This window comes from Haliotis cracherodii, unplaced genomic scaffold (assembly GCF_022045235.1).
Source record: "Haliotis cracherodii isolate W230 unplaced genomic scaffold, xgHalCrac1.p SCAF_7, whole genome shotgun sequence".
Lineage (NCBI taxonomy): Eukaryota > Metazoa > Mollusca > Gastropoda > Lepetellida > Haliotidae > Haliotis > Haliotis cracherodii.
The window spans coordinates 24434503-24460383 of record NW_027266330.1 but is presented as its reverse complement, the minus strand read 5'-3'; the positions used below and the strand labels follow the sequence as shown (position 1 = coordinate 24460383).

Below are 25881 nucleotides of genomic sequence, written 5' to 3'. Positions count from 1 at the left end.
AACATATACCATTTTAGTCGCAATCATTCTTTAACAAAAGTTTGTTTTGCGAGTAATCTCCCGTTTTAAGAACCCAAGCAACGCGAGATACCGTTGTTACCCACCCAAATTTCCTGATATTATAGAGAGCTCCGCGAACACGTTACCGCTGTAAGGAGCTAGGAACACTAGGAGTCGCAGTAATTTCCGGCTTCGAAATGTCGTCTGCTAAGTGAACGTTTTCGAGGAAAATTTTCAAAATATTTACTAGTTAATCACTTTTTTGCTTGTCTAAATTTGAAAATGTCCTCGAATTTCAAAGTTGACTCGCTTCTTATAAGCCTGAAGGATTTGCAGAGTGGTTCGTAATCAGTGTCTAAGATAATTGTAAATTTATGTAATGAAAAATTAATGATTTGAGTAATAATAAAGTTATGGTTTTATAAGGTGGAATAAAAAGCCTATATCTAACAGGTTCGAATACGTCTATTTTATGAATATATATTTTGTTTCAGAAAAGAATTGCCTAGAGCAGAAACTTAACAAACGTCGTGAGAAAAGAAGACAATGTGAATGCGAACTTGAAAGAGGCAAGTGAATAACATTGCCATTGGAAGACATGTTCTTTCGATGTCTCTCACCCTGACTGGGTCTTACTGCCTATGGTTTCAAACATTACATTGAGAATGGGTTAAACCCCTTACACTTCCGACACCCTGTACAAATGAAGGCCGTAGTTAACTTGTATTTTCATGATTCAAATAAAACTGTTTTCTATACTTCTAACTGCTAGTAGCCTTTTACAACAAGCATTGAAGACCTATTCTAACATGGATCTTCACGGGTCTACAGCTACATGGTTACCTTCAAATAGCTAATGCTAGCATATCTTTCTGACTGTACACCGAGACGGGTGTTTTCTGAATTTTATATGTTTGAGTAAAGATAAAGCTTCAGTCAACTTCAGTGTATTCATGACCAGATCATCTTATACGTGTATCTAAATACTTTTTGCCAGGGGTCCGGTAAAACTATTCCCAGTCAGACATTTTGTACCCAACTCTTGAGACCTACAGCGGGTATCTGGGTAGGGTCGGGTAATAGGGAGTCAGGTACCCAGGTAGACTTATCCAAGCCCTAGCTACCTTGCCTATTTATTTCAACCACTGCTGCTGGTGTGATGACATCAAACAGTATCTAGTATCAAAGAACATGCTTACTGTAAAGTTGAATGACTTCTAAATTCATATGAAAATATGGATTTGTAAAAGTAATGTTCTTTACTGGGGCTGGAAGAGTGTGAGACTTATGCTATATTTTCTGTTTTATTCCATTTAAGTTGAAGGCAAGATGATGCAAGTCAGTGATGTGCATCGCAAAATGGTTGGTAAGTACATATATATTTTGCTCTCAAGTCTCAAATCTCTATATAAGTCAACCTAAGGGCTAGTATAGTAGAATTTCAATCCTAACCTAATATTATAGTCAGTAGTTATAACAACTAAAATCTAATAAAAAACATGCTGATTGAAGGACAATTAGAGCTACAATCAACAAACCACTCTTTGATTATTTGTGAATTAAGATATTAAATTGCAGTATCTTAACATTACAGAGACATTGAAAGTTGCCCAACTGAAAGTTACACAGACACAAGGACAAACAGATAGGTAGAATATTTCTTCTGAAAATGATTGTGTTATGAAAAATCAAAATGTGTGAGATTAATATCAAAAGAATTAATATTGAAATTGTTTATGGGACTGAATGTTTCCTCATCCCCTTTTCCTGCTCTTTGTACAAATTTGCAAAAGGACCAAAAAAATATATAAATAAAATCAAATAAATACAAATATAACCATAATCATGATTTTTTAATCTGTGTTATTATGCCTTTGCATTTCTTCTTCAACTCAAGTTTGGAGGAAGCCAACCAGAGAAGAAGGGATAGAATAGCTGGCATTAATAACAACATTGCAAATGAGAAGATTAAACAACAAGAAAATGTGTAAGTTTTTTTGTCAGATAATGATATTTCAAAAATAAAACTCGGTTACTTTGATGTAGGTAGGCGCATATAGCAGGGTTAAAATGATAGATGCCAAAGTCTGCAGTTAAACTGTAAAATTGCACACTGACTGTTTTAGCTACTCGTGTCTTTGTTTGTGGTGTCCTTTTCATTGTCTAACTTACCTACAGGTACTAAAATATGAAAGCCACTATGATAAAACATTTTCCATTATTTATTGCTTTTAAGAAACTGAAGTGAACTAAATTATTATATATCTTTTTGGTTTTTTTCCAGCAACAGCTTTGAAGACAAATTGTCTGAACTTACAGAAGATTTGATGAAGGCAAGGGCACATTATGTAGGTATCAAAACTTATTAGTGGTCATCTTAACTATTTTTCAACTATGAGGATGTAAATAGTTATCATGTGCATTCACACTTGCAGGTTTTTTTGAGTATTTGACATGATGTACGAATTTCATTTGAAACTTTCAGCATTAACCATGAGATAAGTGATCATCACAATTCCATGAAATTAACTAATCTTATAAGATATGCAACTCTAACAACACCAGTGTTTCGAAATAAGCGCCAGCCCTTAGGCCCATGGCAGGTAGATCTCGTGTCGGGCTTGCAGTTTCAGATTTGTATGGGTCCTTATGGCCTGCAGTTAATTTACACGTTGATTACTTTGTCACAATAAGCTGCAGATTTCTAAATGAAGGCCTTACATTTACTGAAGCAGGTACCTGGTATGAAGACTTACATCATTTTGTAAATGCATGACATAAGCATGCTGTCATATGCTTTCTACGGGACAACCAACATGAGTAGATGTGTAGCTTAAAGACAACAGAGAAAAATAAATACAGGTTTTCAATCAAATGTCAATCAGTTACATTCTTATTAGACTTTGATTCCAGTATTGTGTGTGTGTGTCTGTGTAAGGGTAATGACAAGGCGCTCATGACTTTCCTGCTTCACCTTTTGAACACTGACATGCCCCAGAAAATGTAGTTTTACACTTGTGTAAAATTTATTTTAAGAATTGTTTGTACTTTTCTCATAGAAAGACGAAAATCTTCATAATCTACTTGTTTCTAGCAAAGAGAAATTGGATGAACTGACACAGAACTGTAAGTTTCTCAGACATATAATCCTGATTTACCGGTACTCATAATGAATGAAATGTGGTTCATTGGTTGGTTGGTTGTTTTATGCCTCTCTCAGCAATATTCCAGCTGTATGACGGCGATCTGTAAATAATCGAGTCTGGCCCCATTGGTTAGTGACTGCTCATATGATTATGCAATAATTAGAAGGCAAAAAAAAAGATCATCATGAAATAACCTTCCCACTATTATGAGTGAGTGAGTTTGGTTTTACACCGCTTTTTGCAATATTCCGGCAATATCGTGGCAGATGAGACCATAAATGGGCTTCACACATTGTTCCCATGTGGGGAATCGAACCTGGGTCTTTGGCATGACGAGCTAACGATTTAACCACAAGGCTACCCAGGGTATGAAACTCCCAAAAATTTCAGCCAGACCACAGGACTGGCTAGCTGAAATACTTGCCAGCCCTGACCAAAACCTGCCGTCCCACTGTAATCATATGTTTCTCAGGATAAGCTAACGTTTCTTTTTGGTTACATTTTATCATTCATCTTTACATGTGAATTAATGCTTATCATCAGGAAATATTTAGAATATTTTCACATATGAAATATAACCCGACCGTCGGGCAGGGGGATTTGAAAATCTGGAAACCCGAGTTGAAATCAACCTGTCTCGGACGGTCGGGCAGGCAGGTATTTCGAACACTGGGCTATCCCACTGCCCCCACACACTATAACGAGAATTATGCAACTTCAAAAGTTCATCTTCTTTTTTTGAAGGTAATATCTGACCATGACATTGACATTGACTGTATGTACAGTGAAAGACACCCTTTTTCAGATAATTGATGTTACATGTACAGATTTAAAAGGACTGCATTCATGTAATTTAAGAAATTTGTCAATCCAGAGTTTTCACTTGGAGCAGTACTATTTGTATTAATACAGTATCACTGAACAGCGGCAGAAACTAACATTTTTAGTCCACTAGTCCTTATAATGATAACATATAGCAAAACCCTTAAAAATGGCAAATTTCTACTATTCCTTATGATACCTTAACTATTGGGCAGTTTGGCAAGGACTACAGGACTAAATGCTGCTCAAGGGAGTTAGTGCCAATTTCTGATGATGCTGTATATCAAACAAAATGCAGTCTGCAACTAACATTTCTTGTATCTCCAGTCCAAACCTAAAGTACAATCAATAATGTGTCCAGAAACCCTTGACAATATTAACAATCTGAAATTATCTTTAAAAACGAAACTGTACTGAAAATTATGCTATATGTAACATTTGAGATAATGAGAAAAGGTTAGAACACATTTTGAAACTATAGCATCCACTTCTCAATATTATGTTACAGTGAACAACCGGAACCAGGAAGTGAAGAGACTCACTGATGCCCTAGAACAACTCAAGTCACAGACAGATGACAAGGAACAGGAAATACCAGAGGAAACATGCAAACATATTTGGTATGCCATAACAGGGATTTATCTAGAGGACAATATTCATCCCACAAGTCTACGGCCAAGGTCAGGACTTTGTGGAAGTGACACACTGTTAAAAGCACCAATAAAGAGGATTGAAAAGGCTTTAATGTTGTTTTAAACTATTACACTGACTGAAAATTGAAAAACCTCCAAATTTGAGATAACAAGAACTTTAACAAAATCCCAGTTTATTTTTAAAAATGACTATTTCCCAGTTTTCCTGCCAAGGGCACTTTAAAAAAGTTTGGTCACATAGTTAAGCCCCTACAGCAGTGATACTTTTGTGTTATATTGTACATATACCATCTGATGAGTTTTTATATTGATAAAGTATGTTCAGTAAAAACACAAATCCATGTTTAAAGATGTAATTTTATTATTTTCTTGAGGCACTGTTAAATGAATAATATCACACAAAAAAAGAATACAAGACTTTGTATATTTCCATTTACTAAACCTCATGTCTTAACCTTAATATTGCTTCATAGCTTCACAATTCTTAAAGCTGTTAACCTTAGAATACAGCTATTTGATTGACAAGAAAAAGATACTTATCAAGAAAAGTATTCTTGTGCAGTGGTGAGGTGAAATGGGGTTTAACGTCACGTTCAAGGTTATAGCACTTATTCAGTGATATGCATGCATGTGCGTGCGTGGCTGCTTTTACTAGTCCGGACTGATGCTGATTTATAGTGCTAGCACGCTGAGATATTATGCCACAGTTATACATGAATACCCCACTCAAACAAGGTAAACTGTCTCTGAGCCGACCAGTCCTTGTTTTAGCCCTTTAATCCCGAGTGCCAGACAGGGTAACAACAAGTACGATCTAATGATCTTTAAATGTCTTTTGTTGTGACACGGCTGGGGATCAAGGGACCCGGGAGGCGGTCTCATGTGCAGCGAAGTCCCATTCAGTTTACAATACTTGTTGCCATCACAATAATTGTTCTGTGTATGTTGCAGGCAAATGATGAAGGATGAGAACCAGACAATTCACAGTTACCTGAACCAGCTGCAGACAGACTTAAAGGTTATTCACGACACAACCCTGTCCCAGGAGACTAAGAAAATGGCAATAGATTAACATGACAACAAAGAGCATCTAGACTAATTATTCTTACTCCAGGATCGTGTTAACATAGTCAGTAGAACTTCCCAGTCAATAAGTATGAGGGATCTAGGATGTATTGAGCTGCCAGCTATGAAGGCATCATAAGGAACCACATTTGTAAAAGATTTGGTGTAATAACTTCATAAGTTCATTCTTCTTTTGTATTCATGATACCAATAAATTCTTTCTTCCAACATATTTAAGTTTTAAATGTCAGTCATTTAATATTATAAAATGTCAGTCACCTTATATTGTTTACCCTGAGCAGAATGAAAGGACAAAAATTGACCCCCAAAAATTGGGTTTAACGATGCTTTGAACAGTATTCCAGTTATATCATAGCATGTCAGCTTAATGTGGGAGGAAAGCCCTAAGTGATGCAGGTCTCAGACATTTACTACTTTGGTGAAACCCACAAGCACAGGCATGGTGCTGACAAACCTAGAAAAAATGGGATTCAAAGCAACAATGACAGGTTTCTGGCGCCCAAGGAACGCAACTCTTAGCATAGAGATTGTGGCTCTTTAGACGACTGCTGGGCAACCGTGCCCCTTGCAATTTGAAGTTGTGGGAAGAAAAGAAACTGTCGGCTGACCCTGCTGATGCACGTCATCATGAATCTATGGTTGCTCAGCATTAATTGACCTCTGATTTATCTGGACCTGCGCACAATTCCACAAAGCAACCTCAGCTCTTTGACTGTCGTAAGTATATGTTGAAGCACAGGACATTTTCGTGAAATTCATGCATGTTCATGGTCACTGGTAAGAACATGAATATGCATGAATTTTGCTAAAAGGTTCTGTGGTTGAAGTTTGGGAGTTACGGTTGCATTTGGGGTAAGATCGCTTCATGGAAAGAGGCCCAGATTTTTTTTTGCATGTGTCAAACACCTTCATGTCTATTAGTATATTGTTTGGACGGACTCACAGAATCAGTATATATATATCATGTACATCATGTTTGTAGAATATCGGTGTATATTTATGCAACTATATCAATATAATGGGTCCCATTTCTGGTTTCCCCCCTAATGATATTGCTGGAATATTGCTAAATACGATGTAATACCATACTCACTCACTCACTCAATATAACGGGTAAAAGTATTTGTAATAACTAGTTTCACAATCTAGATATTAGGTACTAGATGTCAGCACCAATGAAAGTTACAGATATCAAGGATTAAATGTAGTAATAATATTGCTGACTAAAGCATAAACATTTACTCACTCAAATTTATCCTCTAGATATGTGTAAAATCACTGAATTAAATAAACACTAACCTGCTATTTAGAAAATAATCAGTTATGGTTCCCAAACAATGGTTCCCAAACAATTGTTTGGGTCCTTTCAGAGAAAACACATATGTCTTGCAGCGCTGTCAAGGTTAGGTGAAAAAAAGGCAAAACAGACATTTTCACTATTATGCACAACTTTATTTGGATAGCATTAGTCAGTATTTACAAAACACTTTTCACAAATGTAGGCATATAAGAATAGATGACTACATTTGCAATGGACATGTGACTACATCAGCAGTGAGTGAATACATGTTAAAGCTGTGTCTCAATGTCCAGATCTTTATAGATCACAAGTCCAGTTCTCAGACATATCACGTGTACCAGTAATAAAACTGAAAAGCTGTCCATTTTAAAATGTATCTCCTGAGATCTTGAAAGGACTTCGACAAGACAGTGATTTAATTGAAACTACAGTTTGCTTGGTGTGTAAATAAGTATAGTGACAGTGGCAAAGTTGAATTCATTTCACTAGCACTGACCAAACTATAGTACTGACTGATCTTGCATCTTTTGGTAAAACATGTATATAATTGAACTTAATATCACAGACCTCAAAAATCATGAAAACATTATTTCATAAATAGCCATAAAAACGTCTGAAGGATACAGTAACAAACAAAGTGTTCATGAAAAACAAGGATGTAAACAAAGGCAAATTATGATGTAAACCTCCTTTCACAACTTGGTATGAATTTCAACTTGTTCCATACCATATAACATTTGATTTAAGTGGTCAAATAACGACAGCACAAAAATGCTGCTATAATCATGTCTATGCTTGATATTTGATCCGTACAACTGGCGTTGAAAAATGTTTCAGGAATGAATAATGAATGTTTTTCAAATGAAAATCATGTGATTGAATTTCTTTACTGGTAACCAATTGGGAGACACACCACTTACATGAACTTCAGACAAATTCCTGTACAACTCTCCATATCTATATATACAAATGTCAGTTAATTTCCACATAGTTTAGATATCTTGAGATATTTCCCTTTTATAATGTAATAGCATCGCTGCTTGAGTCTGTGTATGCATGTGCACAATTAACTAGAACCAAACATGTCTGAAAGCATGGCCCGGTAGTTGACGGCATTGACAGCATTCCTGGCAGCAGTGCCTGCCCATTCTGCGTCTTCAGACACAGGCTGATACTGCATGGGCGGTACTGGGAAATCACGCCAGTTGATCTGCTTCACAAACTCCTCATACTGGATTAAGCCATTCTCATTGGCTGGTGCACTGCAAAGAATAAGTCATTGGTGATACAGTTTTGTTGCATTAAATGTAGTCCTAAAAAAATCATTCCAAGCACTGATTGTTTGCTGCTTGAATATGATTTTCAATATCTTATAATAATCATTAGTGGAACCCTTATCCTACGTATGCAGAAAACTGGATTCATGCTAAGTGAGGGACTGTCACAAAACATATCGCAATCAGGCACGTATATTGAGACCATATTTTCACATTGTTTAAGGTCACTAAATAATATGTCAATAATAGTATTTTATATACATGTATATATTTTTTTTGGGGGGTAGGGGGTGTATGTCCACTGAATAATATACCAGCTATATATATAACAATATAAACACAGGGTCCAGATAATACAGGGATAAATATTATGAACAACAATCCACGCCATAGGGGTACAATGAATTTAAGTAAAGCAAGTCACCAAGTCTGGCCACTAAGTCACCTATTACAACTAGCTCCTATTTTAAACCCCGAGGCTGTCGGTATACTTACGCTGCAATTGCTGCACGAAGGAGATCATCAGGCAGGGGAACATGGTGTGCATGGAATACTGTGCGGATGGTCTCTCCATCTAGGAAGCCACATCTACAAAAACAAACATTCTTGTTAAGGCTGTCTTTCAGAATATCATGCAGAAATAAGTATAATGATTGGCCAGATGGACTCATCGTCCCCTTCAAAACAATCAGTTTGAAATCAATAAACATGGTTTACTGTTTGATGGAGTGTTTTAGTATAGTTCAATGATGATGACCAGAGTCCTTACTAGAGAGGTGATGCGCAGATCACATGACATTTTAGCCAGATCAATGGATCAGTGGTACTTATTCTCAGTTCTATGGGGAAGTTACAAACAAAGTTACTGATACAGCACAAGAAGATTTGGATACATATTAGCATCTCGTTCTACTGAGTACTATTTGATGCTCAGTGAAATGAGGAGTATTTTAAATAAAGTCACATGCCTCACTTATTTATGTTTTGTCTGTTGTTTGACATTGCACTCAGCTGGATTGCTTTATGATGGTGGCATGTAAATAATTTAGTCAGGACCAGACAATCCAGTGACTGATATTGTGAGTAATGATCCATGCCTTCGGGGTATGATGACACGCAATCGATCAATTCACCAAGTCAACACGATCCAATATCTCGCCTCTTATAATTATATTTGCTGGGGATCAAGTCTACCTAAGAATCTCCACAGGGCACAAAGCATAGAAGGTACCCATTCTCATTGACACCTAATCTACAGAGAACCATTTTCTGCTCAGTATAAGGAAGAACATTTGGTATAGTCACATCCCTTATGTGCAATTTGACAGAAGTTCTTTATGCTTTCACTCACTTTTCCTTGTCTGTGTGCAGGAAGCTCTGTACCAGTGTCCCAAACCCTTCAAAGTTCCTCTTCCTGAGCTGTTCCTGTGTGATGGCCACAAGTCTCATCTGGTCCATGGCATCCTCCGCCCTCTGCTCACTGTAGTACCGTGCCACAGTCATAATCTCGTGCTCGGTCAGCGAGCTGTCCATCTGTTGCAGGAGACCACTGAACTGTTCATATGACACTAGTCCATTGCCACTGGAGTCGTTCCTGGCAAAGAAGGCTTGGATATCCTCCTTGTTCTCGCCGATCCTGCTGGACAGCTTCTGGCTAATAGCTCTCACATCAGCCTTGGGGAACTGAAAACAGATACATCTTTGTTATATATAGGCAACAAGCATATCGTGCATGTACTACATAATCGTCAGATTAAATGTTATGCTAATGTCCATGTCACTTAGACAGACCTCTTCTCAAGTTTCATAGTGTAGTGTGGGTTGATAGTTTTCATAACATGAATTCCATGACCAACAGTGGATGGTAGGCACCATAAATGCATTCATATTAAATATTAATCTATTGAGATTCTACCTTGGAAAAAGAGAATAAAAACATTTCTAAATGCAATAAGAAGAAGTTATCCATATTTTTTTCTTATTTACTCACCAACTTCAAGAATACCAATCAAATATTCAAACAAGTTGGGACATGAAGATTATTACATGAGTTTTGCTGACTATGAAAGCCAATGTCAGACATTTTGGATTCCTACAGAGAGAGCAAAATAAATGCTGTTTTCGTCAGATGTAGAGATGATATTTAGAGGTTATTATATAGCAGTTTTCATATCATACCCAATTAAAACCCGAGACCTCCATATCAGCCACATATCTATTTTCAAGTGAATCATATACATTTTCACCTTGTTTGGAAGACATTGTCATGGGAAAGCTAGCCGAGCAGACGACACACTAAGGGACGTAACTCTAATTTCTTACCACCCAGACTGAAATCGATCGCCCATTCAAAACGCATGGTGGTGTAATACAAGTCTGGTTATTACACCCCCGGTGATATGACTGTCTACATGTTGGTTCTATCGCAAATAAAACACCTCACATAATTGAAAGGCATATATTAAACCACATCATCGTGAAATGATTACAGAGATTACCATTAACAATAGCGGCTGCATAATGCCATAGGGCTTATGATGTATGTTTTGTTTCTTATTTTAATAACTTACTAGAACAAATTATATTTTTCTAAAAACTCCTATAAGGTCCTCTTGTCTCTTAGAATATCACATCTTCCCGAGGCAAGAGAGTTAACTGACTTTAAAAGTCCAGTTTCCACCCTTGCCGAACTAGGCTGGAATTCCTGGGCTCTATTGTAGCGCCACCAGTGGCTCTTACGAGTTACGTGCCTTCTAAGCCTCTCATATGGACCAATCAGATTCCACCTCTCGTATCATTTAATTGCATTTGCTTCAAACAAAATGGTGGCGCCCAGTCAAGACGTTCTGATCCATAATCAAGATCTTTATTGTGATAAAACAGGTCTTATATCGCCAAATGCATCAAATCATGTGAGCACCTTGATTTAAAACATGAAAAGATTTGGAAAATATCTGTTGACATCGAGTTAGTGATGCACATGCTTTGCAAATCCTGCAATCGACCGAAATCTGTGGACAGTTTACGAACCAGATTTCGATTTCATGGCGCGATTTTGATTGGACTATGCATAGACTCGTTAGTCCAGCCAAAATGTAACTCCATAATACCAGCTTAGTTCAGCAAGGGTGGAAACTGGACTTTTACAGTCTGTTAAATCTCTTGCCTCGGGAAGATAAGAATATCAGGGCAGGTGGGGTAGCCTAGTGGTTAAAGCGTTCGCTTGTCACACCAAAAGCCTGGGTTCAATTCCCCACATGGGTACAATGTGTGAAGCCCATTTCTGGTGTCCCCATCGTGATATTGCTGGAATATTGCTGAGAGCAGCGTAAAACCATCCTCACCTCGTTCAAAGAACATCAAATGGTTGATCCCCTATTTTAAAACCTAGTACTCACTTCTCTAGGTTTCTCCTCCATGTATCTGAATGCATATTCATCAGCATCAATGAGGATGAACTTGAATTTATTGAACTCCACAGCAGCTCCAACATACAGATCTTGGGCAGTGAAGTAGCTGGATATCTCTGTACTGTAGGGCTCCTGACAGGGTTTCTTCACTCTGCCTCTCTCAAGGAACTTGCCACCAATGATTCCTACGTGATGGCACAATTAACATGAATATTAGAATTTATGGACAGCATGAAGTATTCAGAATTCAGAGGACTCTCAGTTCCTTGAGGTTTGATGCTATAGTAATTGAATCTAGGGATTACCACAATCTCTAACATTCAACATCAGGGTTATGGCCATGACCTCTTGACTTTCATGCTAATTTCAAACACTGGCATGCACACATATAAAATCCAGTACTGTCTTCCACAGGAGATACACAATAGGATATGTTTGGATATCACTAGTTGGAGATATATTTCTATAATCTTGAATTGTCTGATCGCTTTCCTTATATCTGATTGACCGATTGAAATAAATGTTAACATGAGGTTAAAATGATCAAACCTACTAAAGTGTTTGTATTTTAGAATCTGTTTACTTAAAAACTTATTTGCATAAAGTTTACTCCAGCAAATAATAGACTCTAAATACCAAACTATTTGGTTACCAGCACACCATCACTTTCCAAGTTAACTTCACAAAGAAATTTACGTACCACATCAAACATTTTTAAGGAAATCATTTTTAGAATTAAATTATAGGGATCCTTCAGTTCTTGGGGCATTGTAATCTAGGGACAGCTGACTCTTTATTTTGTAACATTAGGTTCATGACAAGAACCCAACAGACTTCATCCCTATCTCTTAACACTACAGCACAAGAAAAGAACAGAGATGTATCGCTACATCATGTACATGTCATTGTAAGCTTGTTATCAATTCTAGGCTATGGCAAATAAGGTTAAGATTGCATCTTTAAACTGTAGAGGTGAAGCTTAAAAGCAAAAAATATTGAATATAATTGAAAAGTAATTGTCCATAGCTGCATTGAGGGTTTACAAATCTCTATGGCACTGGAATCTACAATGAGGAATGAGTGGGGTCTACACAGTAGTATAGCTCGACATTAATAAAATTCAAGAAAAGAAGCAATTCTGTTCAAGAACAACACTGAAATAGAGAGTGATCAATATATATAGATGGTAAAGGAAACTATATAACAGCTGACACTTCTGCACTTACCAACTTGTACAAACAGAACAATGTAAATCCCACATTAGAAAAACTCCCATTTGATTTTATTGAAAATATTGAGAATAATTCTTGAGTACTTTGTGTTGATGTGTATGTTTTGAATCCATCTAAAGCGGTATGTATTGACCGGCAGAAATTGTAGTGTGCAGGTATCTGTATTGCAACGTATTGGGACCTAAAGTGACTGACAGCGATTGACACTGATTGTACATGCAGATCCTAGTTTCTATATACTGATGTTAATGTTACTAAGCATGGTCAGTGGCTGCCATTTTGTAGTCATGGATACAGGGGAGATAACGATATGAGAGAGTAATCACTTCCATGTTTCCACAATTTGGTCAGTTAATTTTGAAGGGAAAAATCATTTGTGAATGAATTTCTGTGTAGATTTAACAATATAAATAATAACGAAACTTGTTATATTTTCTTACCCAAAATACCGGAAAAAATATGCAATACATATTGTAAAGTGCAATGCAGTATACCAGTATACCAGAAATACAGTGTAGACCTAGAACCTATAGGAATGTAAACAACTTGTGATTTGTCAGACATTTGGAGAGGCTTAACTCAAACGTGTAGATAAAACACATTGTGAAAGAGAGATCTGGACAGAGGACTTGGCTTCCTTATTGTCTCCAGAGATGTGGCCAATCCGACTTTGTCAACAGATATACTGCCAGGCTGTGAATCACATCTTCCCAAGGTAAGGGAGTTAACTAACTGTAAACGTCCAGTTATCCCCATTCCATAGACCAATCAAAACTGTGAAATCAATATTTGGTTCATTAACAACATGGTGACTCCTTTGCAGATTTCAGTCAATTGCAGTATTTACTGAGCATATGTACCGTCAAAAGGGCGTCGACAAATGTTTTCCAAATCTTTTCGTGTTTTTAATCAAGGTGTTCCGTAAGGGTTGAAACTGGACTTTTAGAGTCAGTATTCTCAAATTCTCACAGTCAAGAAAGGGGAAAAGGCTACTGGGCAACAAATAGGTACATTAGGAAAAATTTATAACTAATATGCTAAAGATGGAATTAATCCTGAGGAGAATAATAGCATGGAGGATGTTATTTAAACTCCAATATTGACGAAAAACATGTTTAGTAAAACATTTCTTATAGAGAAAGACTATATTCTATGCTATCTACTCAAATGGGGAAAGTACAATCAAACGGCTGAATAAAAACAAGATATTAAACTAGGGAAATGGCTAAAGCTTTTATATCAATGAAAAATAATAGTCCAGGATTAGATGGACTATTTAGAGTTTAGACTATTTTATGTTTTTCTGGAATGAGTTATGGCTTTGGATTCATTGATATATGGAAGATGTGTACCAGAATAGTGAACGAACTCTGACAATAAGTAGAGGGGATATAACTTATAAACCTAAATTCAGTCTGCAACTTGAGCCACAAGACAGAACAAATACATGTATCAGGGTTAGAAACTAACAGTTTTAGTCCACTAGTCCTTATAATGATAACATATAGCAAAACCCTTAAAATGGGCCAATTTCTACTAGTCCTTAGGATGCCTTTACTATTGGGCAGTTTGGTAAGGACTACAGGACTAGTGCCAATTTCTAATGCTGATGTATTCTGTTTGGTCTTGTAAACTTTGCTAACTATAGTCTACATAATAACACTAAAATCTACTGAAAACGTTAAACGTTTGAGCGAATAGACTGACAAACATTTGGCACAGACTGTAAGTATACTAAAATTAGAAAATACCTTAAGAAGTGTTACATCTATCAATCTTGATCTCAATATACAAAATACAAGTACATGTGACACCAGGGTTGGAAATAAACAAGTCCACTTGTCAAAGGCAAGTAAACCTCTGATGACTTTACCATGTGGACTACCACTACGGTATATTTGTAAGACTAGTGAATATAAAAAATGATTTGTAAGCCTGATTACAATAAGGATAAAAAAGACTCTTATTCATGAAAACCAAACTGGTTTTATCCCATACAGATGTATAGGAGACAACATTTGACTATTTAATATTATAATGTATGAAATGAAGAAAGAGAATAATCTAAAATACTACTCCTAAAGGACTTTGAAAAAGCATTTGTCACTGTCTCTAAAAAAATATTAACTAGTATAGCAAAAATTTGGCTTTGATCTTCCTTTAGCAAATAAATATATAACAAATAATGCAAGCTCCTATTTCACTGAAAATGGCCATCTATCATCAATATTGCAAATGAAAGAGGCGGTAGGCAAGGAGAACCATTGTCACCCTACCTCCTTCTGTTTGTGGTGGAGATTCTAGGAAACATGATCAGAATAACAATGACATTAAAGGCTTAAGGCAATAATAAATTGAATAATATTATTTCTGGCACTTCAGCACTTCAGCACTTCAGCACCATCAAGGAACAACTAACATTATTGCAGAGCTTTGGGTGATCAATAGAAAGACAAGACTAGAAACAGTTAACAGACATCAGGCACACTGGAAAAACAGAAACTAAAGGGTATATGTTTATTAAAGGTATAGTATAGATATAAATGGTATTAAAGGTATAGTATAGGTGATGAAAACAGTGTGCCCAGTATCAAATTTTAATCAACTGATGAAAAAATACGGAATTAATAGGTTATTGTTGGATTATTATCAGATGTTACACCCTTTTCTGGTGAGTTGGAAAGATTAAAGATAACAGGAATCTCAATATAAACAAACTCTAAAACTTGTTATGAATTATTCTTGTCACTTAAACCCGGCCCCTGGATTATATCATTGCTAATAACATCCTTCCATCAGCATGTGAAACGTGACAACAGTCTAAATGTCTCTTGACCACCATCAGAAATACTTTTGCAATATAAATATAACATGCTAAACTATTAGAATTTTAATAAAAATCAATAACATTAAAAAAAACTACTGAACGTTTTCAGTAGTGAACAAGGGTTAAGCACATTCTTAAACCTGTCAGTGAAGACATATTTAGTGATTGTGTTGACTCAGTTTAGAAACCTTTTCTAAATACTAAGGACTTACTGTTCATCTCAAGGGTGAAAACATTGTTACCATATGCAGTATGCTATATGTTACTTAATCACCAATGTAAGAGATTCATTTATACAGTCAGCATTAACACGAACCCTTAGATATTTATTATACTGAAAAGTTTACAGCCCACAAGAAATAAAATCACTACTGTTAAAAGTCCCACAAAATCTTCACAGGTGACTCTTTATTTGAATGCATCACGAGCCAAAGCCACCTGTTCTGTGTACATCTAATGAAAATACTGTTCCCTTTTCCAGAAATAAAAATAATTTGAATTATTTTGTTAAAATTAAATACTGGAAATTATGTTCAATTATCTACTGTACAATATCTGCTAATGTAAGAAGAGTTACCTGAGTTCCTGATGGGGGGTTCAAACACAAGCACACTCTCATCACTGAGGAAGTAGGAGATGATGAAGCGTCTGTCCATGTCGATGGGCTTGGAGGTGTCCATGCGGGCAAGGTAGCGAAGGACGTTGCTGTCCAGGCCGTGACGGTCCTTCTCCATGAACTTGATGAAGTCTCTCTTGGGGGGTTTAGGCATCAGGCCCATGCACGAGCACAGGGAATCCTCCTCACTGCCGAACCCATTGAAGGGGGGGAAGGTTTTCTTTACCGCTCGGCTGGCGCTCTGCTTGTAGCTGATGGGTGAGAACTCATCTGTAACACAAATGAAACTTGGTGTGGAGAACTACTACCTTCATCGTGAGTGAGTGAGTGAGTGGGTGGTGAGGTGAGGTTAAATGGGGTTTAACGTCGCATCCAAGATTATTGCACTTCTATAGCGACGTGCATGTACGTGTGTGTGTTTGTCTGGCTGCATATACTAGTTCGGACTGATGCCGATTTATACTGCTAGCTCACTGAGATACCATGCCGCAGTTTAACATGAATACCCCACTCAGACACAGTATACTGACTCCGAGCCGAGCCGACCAGTCCTTGTTTTAGCCCCTCAATGCCGAGCGCCAGACAGGGTAACAACAAGTACAATCTTTTAACATCTTTTGGTAGTGAGTGAGTGAGCTAGCTTTATGAGTGAGTGAGTGAGTGAGTGTGTGAGCTAGCTAGCTAGCTTTATGAGTGAGTGAGCTAGCTAGTTTATGTCCATTCTAGAAATATTCCAACCATAAAAAATGGTGATGGACAGCAAGGATGGGCTTTGTTACATTGTAATCATATGGGAATATTCCACGGACAGTTCAAAATTTTGAGTATAGATGTAGATGGTCCGAAAAAAAAAAGGATGAATTAAATACCCACAACATATATAGTGTGGGCTTTACTATTTTACATTCAGAACAACCCCTTTATGTTCGTTTTAGAAACACGGAAATCAGATAAGCTGTTTTGAATACTTCACCCGCTGGTACAGAGAATTAGAAGTCTTGTCTTATTGGCTGATGTGAATGTTCACCTGATGATCTCCTATGGAGAGGTTTTCACATCTTCATGCAGAGAGGTATCATTTCAGAGTAAAAGATGTGATTTTAACGAGACTGGATCAAGTGTATGACTCACCGATGCCGTACTTGGTCTTGTAGTACTCCTTTGTGAACTGGTCACAGTCCGTCAACAGGAACTTCCGTCCCCACACATTTAACACAGCCCCTATTGACAGGTCAGTGTCCGCGTAGAAATCAGTGTGAACAGCTCCAGTCTGAAATGGCAAAGTTAATGCACATGTTTAGCAAACAATAATAACACTGCAACTTCAGCCACGAGTCCAATGGTCTTCAGCAACTCATTCGTGCAGTAAGAGGAGACCATGCTTGTCATAAGAGGTGACTAACGGGATAGGGTGGTCAGGCTCGCCGAGTTGGTTGATGCATGTCATCGTATCCCAATTGCCTAGATGGATGCTCATGATGTCAATCACTGGATTGTCTGGTCAAGACTCAATTATTTACAGACCGCTGTCATATAGCTGGTATATTGCTGAGTGCGGCATTAAACAACAAACAAACACTAACCATAGCACACCACCAATATCTAAACTGACCCAAATAACACACCAACCTTCAAGCTGTCCAGAATGTATCGGCCTCCGTGTCCAGTTGGTCCGAACACATTGAGAACTGTCCGGTCAGTGACAGTGCCAGGCTGTTTGAGGGAATCGACATCTTTGGGCAGTTTGCCTCGGCGGACAAACACAGGGAAAGCATCACGGCCGGAGTTTGGTGGGATGGATTCGCGAATCTCGATTGTGTCGTCAGCCAGGAAGTAGTGCAGGATCATCTCCCTTGGATCACCGAACATGTTGTCACTGTCGTCCCAGTAGCAGTAGAAACGCAAGACATGACGGTCATGATCCAGGAACTGTTTGAGAGTGTCATGCTTCTCGTAGGGGCGCAGTGGCTGCATGCTCTCGTCCATCTGAAACAACAGGTGAGTATGGTTTTAAGCCGCTTTTAGCAATCTTCCAGCAATATCACAGTGGAGGACACCAGAAATGGGCTTCACATATTGTACCCATGTCGGGAATCCAACCCGGGTCTCGGCGTGACAAGCGAACGCTTTAACCACTAGGCTACCCGACCGCCCCCTTAAACAACAGAGAAAATTTCATCAATTAGTCACTTTTCATTGTACAGAATATAATCTTACAAACCCACATCATCATTAGTCATTTAGTGACTAACAAATGACATCATTAAACACACAGGCTGTGATGCTGATTTTAGGGCTGGGACGAATCCAAATTTACTACCTCGGTACCTGTCCCCTATTTCCTGACCCTACCTGGGTAGCCGCTGTAGGTCTCAAGAGATAGGTTCAAATGTCGACTAAACTTTTTTCAAATTTTCTCAAGAAGGATTTTCTCTGCTATTAGCAATATTCAGCCATTATACACGAGGGGACATAATGACACTCATTGTAACCATGTCGGCCATTTAAACACGGTCTTTAAGTGGGTGAGTTTAACACTGCATTGAACAATATTCCATTTTTACAACACAGTGTGTACATGGTGTAAGCTCTGGGCCCACTTGCACAGAGCAATCTTAGCGCTAAGATGATCGTAACTCCCATACTTTAACATAGGCTTACAATAGTCTTAGCGCTAAGATCGCTTTGTGCAAGTGGGCCCTGGTCTCTGAAATGAACATATTTTACAGAAAAAACAGTGGTTACATCATAGTTATAAATATAATAACAAGGATCCCAGGGACTTTCTTCATTTTCAGATACTGCAGTAATCTTGACTTGCCAAACAATATAGACTTGCATGGGCTGTATTGGATATATTTGTTTCAGGGTCTGTATGACAGACTAGGATAAAGCCGAAGTAGTGAAAGTCTTTAAGTGGTTTAGCACCATGTTGAAACCAACACGTATGGACATGGTGGTGACAAACCCAGAAACAATCAGAGTCATTTGGGATTTGAACACTTTGTTATAGTTTTCTTTCATGCCTAGGGGACACAACTCTGTGCACACAAATTGCAGCGCTTATGATGATTGGGCTGCAGGTGCGACCTTTGGTACAAATAGTGAGAGCTTGATACGAGGTGAAATGGAGTTTAATGTCACATCCAAGAATAATGCACTTATACAGCGACATGCATGCATATGTGTGTGGCTGCTTGTAGTACTCCGGACTGATGCCGATTTATAGTGCTAGCACACTGAGATACCATGTCGCAGTTTAAGATGAATACCCCACTCAGACACAGCATACTGACTCCGAGCCGACCAGTCCTTGTTTTAGCCCCTTAATGCCGAGAGCCAGATCGGGTATAACCTTTTAAAGTCTTTCGACATGACGCGGCAGGGGATCGAACCCCGGACCTTCCGCTCTCCGGGCGGACGCTCTACCACTACACCACGGAGGCAGTCAATGAGAACCAGGCTATACCACTACCCACACCTCATAACCCATGGCATCACACAAGAAAATTAATTCTTATAACAGACCCATACTATATCTTCAATTTTTCTTTAATTTTAAACATCACGTCAAGTGATCTATCAAAGATGATATCATCAATGAAAAACACAAAGATATGTTAGCATCTCTCTGTATTTTACATGACTCTAAAGCAAATTTGACACAAATATCAGAGTTCTAGATAAGCTTTTGGTGTTGTGGGTATTTTACCCATGCATTTTAAAATCATTGGTATCAGTAATTCTATCTAGGTATTCAAATTTCTGTTACCCACTAGTTTTTACACTATTCATCTAGTCCCTGCAAACTGGTGTTGTGTGGGTTTGAAAGCTTATAAAGCTCAAAAATACCACGATACTTCCACAAGAAAGTGTGATGGCAAATAATCATGATGTAACTGTCATCGTGGAGTTGGGCAAGGTTGACGGAATGCCTGTTTATAATTTCAAAATAAGTTGCTGATTTGCTAATCGAATATGCAGGGTTACTTCACAATATTTCGATGATACGCACAAGTTTTATTTTTGTAGCGTATCTGTAATGTTCTTTGCGTATTTGATACGCTTGGATTTTATTTTACTACATATTTCTGCATTTCTGATGCGTATTTTACGCAGATACACAGCTTATCTGGAGCTCTGCAAATATTCAGATTATACTATTTAAAATAAACAGTAACATGACAAATGTCCTCCATTCTGTCTATTCTCACGGGTTACTTACAGCTTTCCGGTGCTGTACATAGGGATCAGTGGGAATGTCCTCTGTGCCGTTGATCCGCACGCCCAGTTTCCTGAGGAAGTTCTGAGTGAACTGGTCACAGCCTGTGACCTTGAACACCTTGGAGTACAGATTGAGTTCCACTCCGATGTTGAAGTCCTCCACCGTGTAGAACACATCGTCATGTGGCGGTGGCTTTGGCACCCGGTGTCTTCGGATCAGGGTTCCTGGAAAATACAGATACATAATGACATATATATACAGTCAAGTCCTGTTAATACAGCATGGTTGGTTGCATGTGGTCATATCGGTTTAATGAGTCTGACGGATAAACGAAATTAAGCGACAGTTTGTATCTGATTTTAATGAGATTGAGTTAATCTAAGCATGTGATTAATTCTGCTTTGTTTATTACAAAGCATTAATTGTTTATTGTTCAGCAAGTTTATCTCTGCAACTGTTGTAATATGCAGCCATCAGTCGACTCATCTCGCATCAAAACACGGGCTGTCTACTTGCGGGCAGATGACCATGGAGTATGTTGATCACTGTGTTGGCTTAACGAACTGATTAATGAATGATTTCAATAATTTGTTGCAAATTAGGTGTGAAAGAGTCAGATTGCGAAACTATGGGAGTAACGGGTCTAAATAGCACTGATTTAATCGGTTCCCATCATTAGTGTCGGATAAAGCTGATTGTCAGACAAAAGGACATAAAGGACAAATTCAAAATTATTAACAATGGTTCTCAAACGTTTAGAAAAGGGTGGTGTCGGTGAGCTGACTTCGAGTGTTAAAAACATGAGTTGGTAGATGAATAGAGTCTTGTCTGAATGAGTTCAGTGACGGACCTCAAATTACCTAGGACTGCCATTTCCTCACAGAATAATCCAACTTGGAAACTGTCTGGTTCTATCAGTCTGTTCCAAAAAAAATTGAGTCTGCTACCCCAAACTTGTCTAACATCATTTTCAATAGACTGTACTGTTATTATACAGACTATTATTACTTGAGCTCACTAAACCAAATGAAATGTTACTAGATGCAGGTTTCAGACTAGTGGTTAAAGTCACAAGTGAGTGTGTGAGTGAGTTGGGTTATCGCCACGTTAAACAGTATTCCAGTTATATCGTGGCGTGTCAGCTTAATGTGGGAGGAAAGCCCGAAGTGATGCAGGTCCCAGACGTTTACCACTTCGGTGAAACCCACGAGCACGGGTATGGTGCTGACAAACCTAGAAACATAATCGGGGCCAACCGGGATTCGAACCCACAATCATAGGTTTCTGGCGTGGCCAAGGGACGCAACTCTGCACAGCGAATCGCTGCGCCATAGACTACTGGGCCACCTGTGCCCCCTGAAATCACAAGCTTATATCATCTTTTTCTATCCTCATTAACACCATTTTTTTCAAACAGATTCCACACTTTTCAGTTACAAGTTCTCATGACAAAACATCTGCACTAGTTACAAGAAATCGGAATAGTAGCTTCACAAACCTTGAGGAACGCCACTGTTCTTTGCTCTCGGCTCTATGACCTGGATGGAGTCATCCTCCAAGTAGAAATAGATTTTACAATTCCTGATTCTAAACTGTTCTTCTCTCTTCTCGTGAACAGCTTCCTGGAAGAAAGCATCAAAACAGAGGACCTGCCTGTCAAAGGCCACCCACGCTGGAACATTGCTACCCTCTCCGCTGGGGAACACCGAGTTCTTAGGCCTCAGGTTCTGTCCCAGGAGAGGCTCACCACCAATACCTGGCTTCTCATGTCCTACCAGCATCGAGACATCGTTGCAGTTGTCAAAGTGATGAGATTTATGGTACTTTGTTTTTCCCATCTGAAACAAATAAAATGTAAGGTAAAATGGCATGTATAATTTCATCAGAAATCTTCACTGTTTATTGGTCACCAAATTTTTAATTTATTCAAAGTTAATCATCATTTCAGAGTATAGGACAGGGTTTCATGTAACGCACAAACGTGTGTCCAGTACACACAAATGTAGAGAACGCACACAAAAAATAAAATGTGCTGCGTCCCAAGGAATGCACAATAATATTAACTGTATCAGCAGCATATCGAGCAATTAAGGGCATCTATTATTTTATCCATCAATCATGACCTCTGTCCACATGATCATTGATTCATTCCAGGCTCTAAAGTAAAAGATCTGAACGTACAGTACACAGCATCATTTCATTACTTTACGGGACCCTTAAGGCCTGCAAGGACCCTTAAAATTTATTATTGGGGGTCACCTGGACCCCCAATTTTGTAAGTCAAGGTAAAACCCTGATAGAATCATCAGTTTCAGACATCTATGGAAAATGTACTTGTTTCATTTCTCTAAAAAGTCAAGCAAATCACTTAGTTAACACAGATTGATAAGGTGTTCACAGATTGTATGAAGGAGTATATATAAAGTTTATTATACAAGCATTTGTTTCATACTGATTTTTTTAAACAAGTGCCAGAATTAATTCTTGTATTTCCAGAGTGAGAGTGAAGTTGATACATGAAGTCTTACATGAGTTTCATAAATCAGTATGACAGACATGCATGTGAAATTTCTTTATTACGCATTATTTCTTAATCCTATTGAGCTCCCCTTTAGAAATATGCACTGATCACGACCGCAGATTTATAAACGGAAATTGTTGAATGACGTTAACAATCTTCATGTAGTGGTTTTTAGTGTGACGTCTTTCCGACATTACATCTATAACATTTCAATGACGTCAACAATGACATCCGGATGAAGTAAACAATACATTGGTGCACATGAATGATATGGTACTAGTGCACATACAGTTTTTATGAACTCAGTTACTTCTAACCCTATATGGGTACTAAATATGGTATATTGACCATATATAATGAAAAACCCCAGTAGAAACCTTCAATATTTGTGCCAAATGATACACACCATCCACAATAGTTAAAACAATCCTGTTTGAAACTGCTTAGCACCTGAGTAATTGGCTGAAAATGCTTTGCCCTTAGTATGCTTAACACAGGTGGTTGGTTTTTTTGTATAACGGGAGAAAAAGAAGAAATTTTGAGGTATTTGCATGTAAACAATATTATTGGAAATTAGGACGGAAAAATTTGTGCCAAGTGCCGGACAGGATCCTTTTATTCGTGCAAAGACAAATCATACAGTACTGACAAGCTCTGCTGGAAATGCAACAGGAAATCTTGTGGAAAAAAACTGTCAATAAGACACAATTCCTGGTTTGAGGGCAGTAAACTCAGCCTTGCGAGTATAACCTTACATATTTTTTGGGTGTACAAGGTACCCCAGGATTTTGCCAGGAGAGAACTAAATATAAATTCAACCCATACTCTGGTTGATTGGTATAACTTTTGTCGTGAGATATGTGCATGCGTGGCAGACGAGGACAGTGAAGTGATCGGTGGAGAAGGGAAGATTGTAGAGATAGACGAAAACAAATTGGGAAAAGGAAGTTTAATAGGGGAAAGAGAGTTGAGGGAAAGTGGGTATTTGGGGGAAGGATACTTGTAGCGGCAGTAAAACGGCTGCGATAATTGAGACGCCTTGGTTGCTAATGAAGTAGTTCGCGCACATTTTGTGAGCACAATAAAAGATTCGGAAGGTATCCAGTGTAATGCATTCTTTCCTTTTTTTTAATTAAAACTTCTGAGCTTGTGTGTGTTGTATTTATCTACAATGTCTTAAAATTACAGATAAAAGTAGCCTACATATATCCATATTGATAAGGTGTACTAAAAGATGGGGGCACTAAGGTAGGCCTAGATGCCCATCAGATAACATACAAAAATCAGATCATATCATATAGTTAATATACACTAAGCATTTTCATAAACAGTCCAGAATTGACACATACTGTATTTTACAATCATTTCAGGGCCCCCTTTAGTCTTATGCATTGTAAGCTGTCATTAGCAAAACGTCTCAGCTACGATTCAGTCAGTGTTGGTAGAAGTCGTTATTTCTCCCTCGTCAGTTTATTTCTATAATTTGCATATCATACTGTAGTTATCATATAGTTAACATATTTTAAAAATAACACACACCTGTGAAATTCTGAACTGTGTGAAAGACACCATAGTTGCCGTGTCTAACGTCAGTAAGGCACAATAACAAACAAGTTTTCAAGACTAGATCTCTCTGTCAGTTAACACTATTACATTTTAGAACTTAATATTTTAGGACACATTGTAAATAAAGACGACAACAGTATCACAGACTACAGCGTGAGACACTAGGAATACCACGCATCATCATTTGTCTGGTGTTCCGATAGTTCAACAAGTAAACAACGATAAATACTTACGCTTCCATTGAAGGAATTTCCTGGTAAAAATGGCAACGCCATGTTCAAGTCGATGCAATGTGGGCAATGTGTACACTCTCCTGGATCTGTGAGATGACTTCAGTTTACATCCAGTCCGAGCTGTTATTTCTTGATGCCTGACTCGCTGTTGATGGGTTGCCAAGGAAGACCAGTTGTGAAGCCGGTTTGCTCATGCGTCAACGGTTACTAGGCGGAAGTTTTGCGAGACTCGGTCTTCTAGCTGAAAATGTCTGTATAAACAGGCGAAAGGATTAGCGTGTCGTGTGCAGAGATTAGGCCCCGCGCACAATCTCCTCAATCGCACGAACGGCGAATCTCTTTCGTTATGTTGAGTTGAAAAAAAATGTCTGACAGGTAGTTAGATGTATATTGTCTCTAGTTATACTTTACAAATTTTAGCTGTTTGTCATTGCACAAGAAACCTGAATATATATATTTATTTGTGATTTATATCATAGGAATGCATAGGTAAGGATAAAATGTGTCCAAAAGGTTGATTTTTTAGGTGTTCGTGTTGTGTTTTCCTCATATTTAAACATGAGAAAGTCTTTGACCGAAGCTGATTACCATAGGTGATGCAGATTATAACAATACGTCATATTTTTAAAAACATTGGGTCGCGGGTTTGCTCAGACGTAGATTTTCATTTGAAGGTGGAAAGATCGACCTTTTTGCACTCATTTAACCATACCTTTATTTATTTGATATATGCCAAAGTTTTCAGCAACTTTCTTATGGGACATTTCCAGTGAGCCAAAATGGTCTTTTTCCTACCTCCGTTTACCAACAATCGGTGGAGTAACGTATAATATTTATGAAAAAAAAAGCTCTCCATGAACTTGATATTTGGGTTTATGCCTTTTTAAACCGACATGGATGTACGAAGATAAGCCTTAGTTTTATTTTTTGCGTGAACCTTGAGTTGTAGGTTGAAATTCAATACTTG

General features: G+C 38.0%; 2 protein-coding genes across 3 annotated transcripts; one reads left to right on the top strand and one right to left on the bottom strand.

Annotated features, from left to right (window-relative positions):
* Positions 1-282: 282 nt before the first annotated feature.
* Positions 283-5694, top strand: LOC139447143 (synaptonemal complex central element protein 1-like). The gene is made up of 9 exons (XM_071228326.1): positions 283-340; positions 495-569; positions 1319-1366; positions 1595-1649; positions 1898-1987; positions 2285-2348; positions 3060-3126; positions 4477-4588; positions 5573-5694. The coding sequence occupies exons 1-9, from the start codon at positions 283-285 to the stop codon at positions 5691-5693; spliced, it is 690 nt and encodes a 229-aa protein (XP_071084427.1). The 3' UTR covers position 5694.
* A 1462-nt stretch (positions 5695-7156) lies between these two features.
* Positions 7157-25072, bottom strand: LOC139447742 (EF-hand domain-containing family member C2-like). 2 transcript variants are annotated; one of them, XM_071229207.1, is made up of 11 exons: positions 24915-25072; positions 22093-22432; positions 20595-20818; positions 17999-18355; positions 17501-17639; positions 16331-16639; positions 15203-15226; positions 11683-11879; positions 9636-9967; positions 8780-8872; positions 7157-8269 (listed from the first exon to the last, which is right to left on the bottom strand). In XM_071229207.1, exons 1-11 carry the CDS (start codon positions 24954-24956, stop codon positions 8074-8076), a joined length of 2253 nt encoding a protein of 750 aa, XP_071085308.1. In that variant the 5' UTR covers positions 24957-25072; the 3' UTR covers positions 7157-8073. The 2 variants fall into 2 exon arrangements, with proteins under 2 accessions (XP_071085308.1, XP_071085309.1); XM_071229208.1 differs by lacking the exon at positions 15203-15226.
* Positions 25073-25881: the final 809 nt, after the last annotated feature.